At 41.0% G+C, this 6,636-nt stretch overlaps 1 protein-coding gene across 5 annotated transcripts in view; it reads left to right on the top strand.

Moving 5' to 3' along the window:
* The first annotated feature begins 5,998 nt into the window (after positions 1-5,998).
* The window catches only part of LAMA3 (laminin subunit alpha 3), a 104,477-nt gene continuing 103,839 nt past the window's right edge, over positions 5,999-6,636 (top strand). For 3 of the 5 annotated variants that reach the window (XM_017738291.1, XM_017738293.1, XM_017738290.1), the window contains exon 1: positions 6,000-6,151. In XM_017738291.1, coding sequence (XP_017593780.1) covers positions 6,104-6,151 — 48 coding nt within the window. In that variant the 5' untranslated portion in view covers positions 6,000-6,103. Of the gene's footprint in view, positions 6,152-6,636 lie in introns of all 5 variants that reach the window. The other 2 variants (XR_001863330.1, XM_017738292.1) reach the window with 2 other exon arrangements.

The following is a 6,636-nucleotide window of genomic DNA, read 5'->3' as shown; positions in this document are numbered from 1 at the left end:
GTGGTCTGGGGTGAGCGGGGAGCTGGGGGGGGGATGGAGGGGATGGGACTGCTCTAGTAGCCGCTGGCTGGACAGCGGGCAGTTCTCTGCGGGCGGCGGGAAAAGAGTACTGGCTTTAATCAAGTATTTTGTGGTATTTTAGAAGCACTAAATGTGAGGGTTATCGTTTGTGCCTTGCATTGCTTGTGGGAGGAAACCAGAGACTCCCTAGGACTCTGACAGGGAGTATAGGCACAGAGGGCAGCCAGGATTGCACTGTTCTTTCCTGGCATAGCACAAGATTACTACACACGTTTTGTGCCAGTCACAAGAAAGATAACAATAAACTGCAAAACTTTTGAAAAAGGATTATTGGAAATATATTTTCCCTTGGAAGAAACATGTATTTACACATTTGTTGGAGGATAAAAAAGGAGTAACAAATGCACCAAACTGTTGTACTGCAATAGATGCTTGGTATCTGATCAGGGCTTTGTTAAAAGAGGGGACTTTCCTGAAGCCTCAGACTTCCAAAGTTATTTTAATTGCATTCTCTCTTGGTGGGAGGAGAGCCAGAATGAAATTGCGGTTTGAAAGGGATTTTGAAAGCTTAAAGGTCCACTGTCTGACTTCAGGCAATACAGAAAGCATACAAGTAAATTTTTAGTATCTTGGAAGAAGGACTAGTGTTTCAAAGTCTTATGAGGTGTTTGGACGTTTAGTAGTGAAAAAACCCTTAATATATGGTTTCAGAAGGAGTTGCAATGGATCACAGAGTTGTTCTTCTCAGTTTTTAATGAGAATGGTGCTCAAGAGAGGGTAGAGGACTAAGAACATGCAGCATATGTATTCCTTGCCATGTGCCAGAAGGGAGCGTGCACTATCATGCAACCTGCCATCACAGTTCATTGGGCAGCCGTAGCCAGCAGTGTGCTTTGCTCTGGACTTCCCTCTGCCGTACCACCCTGCCTCACAATGGAATCTTCTTATATCTCTCTCTCTCCTTATATTACCGTATATCTTTGTAGCACTTTCAGTCATAAAAAAAGCTCAAAGTGCTTTGGAGATGCTTACAGGCTGAGTAGTATACAGTTCTAGTAAAAGGGAAACTGGGACACAGGTGTTACATGCTTAAACTGAGGTTACAAAAAAAGGTTGTGATGATCAGGAAACTGCCTGGTTCTCTGTTTCTAACACACCTCTGAAGTTTAGGCACCCATCCTTCCATACTGAATGTGACACCCATGTTTAAAATTGCCTGAAACAACCATGCCACCAGGTGAACAGCAAACCCAGCAATCTCAGCAACTCGCTATAGCCCACTGCTGCAGATAGCAGCAAATCTCAAACTGACATGCCTTGAAATATCAGAAATCACAGGGTAATAAAAATCAGCCAAAGCAAACATCAGATAAACTTGGCAAGCAAGCGGAATGAAGCTTGCATGTTGCCATTGATGGTTTTTGTAGTTGTTCTCTTTATATGCTAACACTCAACTGGAAATGAGGGTTTGCTGTGTAAAGGAAGAGGGAGGCTAGAAAGGGGGGATTTCTTCTTAAATGTTTGACTTGCAGGTCCTAGGTTAGAGGGCTGTTATGGTTCATGCCCGATTAAAGTTCCCAAAGGACTGCTGATAGCTCAGCCCTGGCACGAGGAAGTGTGTTGTGCCTCTCATTGCGTTTGTGTAAGCACAGATACAGCAGCGTCTCTTTCCAGTTATAACAAGGCCCCATTGAGATACATGACATGAATGCTTCTGTGGTTTACCAGTAGTTGTTATGGTTTAAGAAGGGTTGGAAAGTCTTTCAAAAGGCCAGGGAAATCCAGACATGGAAAATGCACAATGTGTGTATTCTCAAGCCACTTCACCTCACAAGTTCAAAGACGCTGTAAATAAGAGAATTTCTTCTTTCATGGAAAATTGGAGAGAATTGCATTAAACTTTTACAGAACATGAACTTACATAGAAGGATTTAAAATCAGCAGAAGTATTCAAGTGTTGTTTCTTAAGAGTCTGAGGGAAGGTCATGTGGCTTTTACAAAGTGATAGGTGTAATAGCCACTGTGTTGTGCTGGTTCAAGTTCAAGTGATACCACACACTTGAGTCACTCTCTTTTGGACTCTATACAATGCTGGATTGCAGGAGTTGCTCTATGAATAGGGAAATTGGAAAAGAGGTGCAGAATGTGATCCTCATTCTGGCAAACAGAGCAGACAGCTCTGTTGCCAGTGCTATCTGAAAATAAGGCAGAGACAAAGAGCAGCCCCAGCATCATTTCCATTGCTCTGCCATTGGTTGTTCTCGTTCAGCTTGTCATTTAGTGATGTGTCTTTCAATGAAGCCTGTAATATTCAGCAAATCCAGAAAGAGCATTTGGAGGTTGTTTAAAGGTGATTGGTGGGGTGGCCAGTCCCTTCATGGGCAGCTCAAGCAAGGCTCATAAGGCAGTGCTGGACATACACTGTGGAACGAGGTGGGTTTCCCTTATGTAGCACATTGGCATGTGGGACAATGACTTAATAAGAACAGTGTTGAGTGAAGAAATGCACAACAGTATAAAATATTTCAGCAGCTGATAGATAAGTGGCATGCCTGGTTTTGCCTGCCAGTCTGTCCACAGTGGTGTGCGGGTGTGAGTTAAAGTCTAACTGCATACCTGTCCTGCCCTGCCAGTGGGCACAGAGCTGCTAGGTATCAAATAGTGAACAAATCCTTCATTGTTGTCACTTTCTATAACTTACAGGTGAGACATTTTCATCCCTGTGTGTCCCTGGTCCACACTGGTGTATTTCAGCAAACTCTTTCATGCAGTTCCAGGTCTCTCCTTTGCTCAGAAGAAGCAGGGGAAAGGAGGGTAGCAAGGTCACCAGCAAATGCACACCTGCCTGTCTGATGAACTGCAGCCAAAATCAAACCAAGTTTCAAGGCTCAGTCTACTAGAATGGAGACGTGTCCTGTAGCAGACAGGCTGAGCATGATGTGCCTGAGATACTGCCAGTGAGAAGGAAGGAAGGCTGCTCTGTCCAATAAGTTTTTTTCTTTCATTTTTGTTTTGCTGCCTAGTTGGCAGGGTGGCTGGAATGTAGTTTAAAGAACTGAAACTTCAGCTGTTGCAATGAAATTCTTTGAATTATGTGCCCAAAAAGAAAAAGATGGTATCTTGAGTTCAGATCAAGTGCTCTGGTACACTGAAATCACATAACTGCATGTAAATTAAACTCCTCTGTTTAGTACTCCCCATTGTTTTCTTCTCATTCAACCTTTCTTTGAGGTTGTTTCCAGATCAGAGCTGGAACTGCTGTAACAGCAACTGCTTCCTGTGTACTTCCAGCCTGATGATTGTGAATGTAATTCAGATCTAAAGACTGTGTCTCAAGCCCATTATAAAGCTATTTAGGGAAGCTTGCCCAGTTGTAACATACATGTCAGAACTCAGGTATGCATTTGTCAGGGAAGATGCTCTGATGTGGTAGTAACTGCAGTTGCCAGTGCATAGATAGATTTCTCAGGGTATGGATTTTTGCAGATAGTGGCATGATGTTCTTTGTCATCACTGCAGAAGCTGGCAGCGTTGCCTGTAGCTAGCACAGGCTGATGTGTATCTGCTGCAGCAAATCATCTGAATCAGACAGTGTCCTGGCATACTGTAGTTTGTATTAAAGTCAGCCAAACCATCTTCTCTAACAGAGCTGGAGGAGAATCATGTTATAACATGACCCCAGATGCAGTTAACCAACTTGTGTATGTGAGTATTTAGTCCCTTTGAATTGTCAAGAGTTAACGTATTCTTTTTCTTCTGTTTTTGTATTTCAAGTTCTTTTTCTCAGATTTCGAATTAAGACGCAGGAGATTGAGAATTCTTGTTCGGACTTAGTTGTTTGTTATATCTTATCAGTAATACAGCTGCATGGTATGTGCCTCTTTGTTGGCAGGCTGGAAAATGGCCGTGAGTTTTAATTTTCAAGGTTTTTAAAAGTCTAAACTAACCAATTATGAAATGCTAAGTAATATGTTTTTACTTACAACCCAGTTACTAACTTTTCGTGTTCTGCAGTGCAGAACTTTTGACCAGTGATAGAGCATTCAGATTTGTGAAGAAGAAGGAGAAAGAAGAAGACATAAATCCACACCCCAAATCCTCCATATTGTAACCTATTATTACCTATATCCCCTAAACCTAATTTTCTACATTTCTACATATTTCACCCTGTGATACAACTTTTAATTACACAGCAATAACCTCAGTGTTATCACACAATTTAGGAAGCTTTTCCCAGGGTTTTGGATTGAATACAGTGTACTTCTGAGGATCACTGCCTCTCAGCACTGACAGGTTGAAATTCTCAGAACCCAGGGTTCCAGCATTAACCCGCAGTCAGATTGGCACTGGCAGTGCTGAATCAGGACAGCTAATGGTAGCCATGTCTTCTGGAAACTGCATCATATGCTGGGCTTTCTGGAAGAGGAGGATGAGGATGGAACTACTGCTAGATGCAGAGGCTGAAATTATTGCTATTGCTGCAGAAATATTCAATTCAGTGAACATCTCTGTTTCATACTTGAAAGACACAGGATGGTATATTTGTATCGCATGAGACTGATGAAGTATTTTCCAATCTGTTAGTAACTATGGTAGATGTGAAATAAATTCTGTTGAACATCTTAAACTCACCAAGCTTGCAAGACTGCCCCCAGCAAGAATGTGAGAGCCCTTCTGTTATTTCTCTATAAAGTGGACAAGTATGATTGCTCCAGTTACTTTACACTGGTTAGTCTTACAGGAGCAAGGAACCAAACAACGGCAGTTATATAGCAGTCTGTTAATTCTTAAAAGGCAGGAGTGTCCTTCATGCCATGTGGAAACAACAACAGATTGTCACATTCTTTTGATGGAAATCTGCTAAGTTGATAAGGTAACATTTGCCCCATTCTCTTTATTTTAGTCAGGAGTCCAGCATAGTATCAGCGCCTCACAGACTGATGGATTAAGCAACTGTCCTACTGAAGTAGCCATGGCCATGGCGGGTATACTGCTATTCAATGAAAATGTTATTTTTCTACAAAGATCTGTGCCTGGCACAGTTTAGCATTTTCACTGATTATCTCCACCTAATGATTGGAATAAGAAGTGAATGGGACACTAAAAAGATCCCTTAATAACTAATTTCAGCAGTTCAGCACTAATCTTAGTAGACTGTAAAATGCATTTTCTTGGAGATAAAAATAGTTTGTGGGGCAAGCCAAGATATGAAATCAAAAGACAATTAAATTTCCTGAAGTGAATTCATCATTATTGTACAAAGAGCTTAAGAGACTCTCAAAGGGCATCTCTGGATTGTGGCTTTAGTTGTGGACTGGAAATTGGGCAGTAACTTCTGGAAATGAAGATACAATGGGATTCTTTAAAGGGGAGCTTGAAGGGAGTGGTCTGTAGGATCTGTTGCATTTTCCACAAGTACATATTGTTTAGAAAACTCTGATTCAGAATGTATTATAATGGCATGAAACAAAATGAAAACAGTGTTATAAAATTCTAATACCAAGCTTATAGCCAAGTAGCAGAGCTTTTTTTAAAATGGTTTTATTTATACCAGGCTATGTGGATATGTGGCTATTTCACGACGTTTTAGAAGAATTGAGGATAATTTGTTTGTTGTTCCTAATCCAGTTCTAAGAATCGTTGTTTCACTAATTCTCTGCAGATTTCCTGCAGACACCACTGTAGATGTAATATAGGTAATTTCACCAAAGTGTGAATAAGTTCATAAAGATTTACTGTAGTTCCTTCATTGAGATTTCTGAAGTTTTCGTTTGTTACATAAAAGTTAGTGTGTAAAAGTGTGTAATTTAATTGCATGGGGAATAATTCATACATTAAAAATTGTTCTATGTAAAGGAACAAAATTAACCCCCATTTTTAGTCAACACTCTAGTTCAGAATCTCAATTAACAACCACATGTGTCATCAGTGCATAAGATTTTGTGTGATACCGTGTTTTTAATTTACTGTGTTTCAGGGCCAGTTCTGTGATTACTGCAATGCTGCTGATCCCAGCAAAGCTCACCCGATAACCAATGCCATTGATGGCACGGAGCGCTGGTGGCAAAGTCCCCCTCTTTCCATGGGCTTGAAGTACAATGAAGTCAATGTCACCTTAGATTTGGGGCAGGTAAGTGCCTGAGATGTGGGGTGAGGTGTGGACATTTGCATTTATACATATGCTTTGCATTTGGGAGGGGCTTTTGAGCTGATGGTTTTAACTTCTAACATCACTGCTTTTTTGTCTGGTTTATGTCTTGTATTTTTATACCAAGATGGCTATATTAAAGTGATTACTTTCCTTTAGGAATTTTGATTATGGGGATTCTTGGCATCAGACAGATACAGTGATGGTGTACTTTCTTGCACAGGTGCTGTAACTCATTAACCTGAGGTTACAAGGGGGGACCCCTTAGTTTAAACTCGGGCTCTAGATTCCATTTCATGTTCTCCTTTTCCATGAAGGCAGAGAGAGAGGCTTCATGATTGCTGTGCTTGCAGACATTTTGAGAATAATGTTTGGAGTCTGTTTTTGCCTCAGGGGTCCTTCTGGTTTCTCTGTCATCCAGCAAGATCTTCAAGATAAACAGAAAAATACTGATAAAGTGATCTGAA

The sequence above is a fragment of the Corvus brachyrhynchos genome, unplaced genomic scaffold (genome assembly GCF_000691975.1).
Source record: "Corvus brachyrhynchos isolate BGI_N302 unplaced genomic scaffold, ASM69197v1 scaffold106, whole genome shotgun sequence".
NCBI classification, from domain to species: Eukaryota; Metazoa; Chordata; class Aves; order Passeriformes; family Corvidae; genus Corvus; species Corvus brachyrhynchos.
The sequence above is the reverse complement of the archived record's forward strand: the minus strand, read 5'-3'. Positions and strand labels throughout refer to the sequence as shown.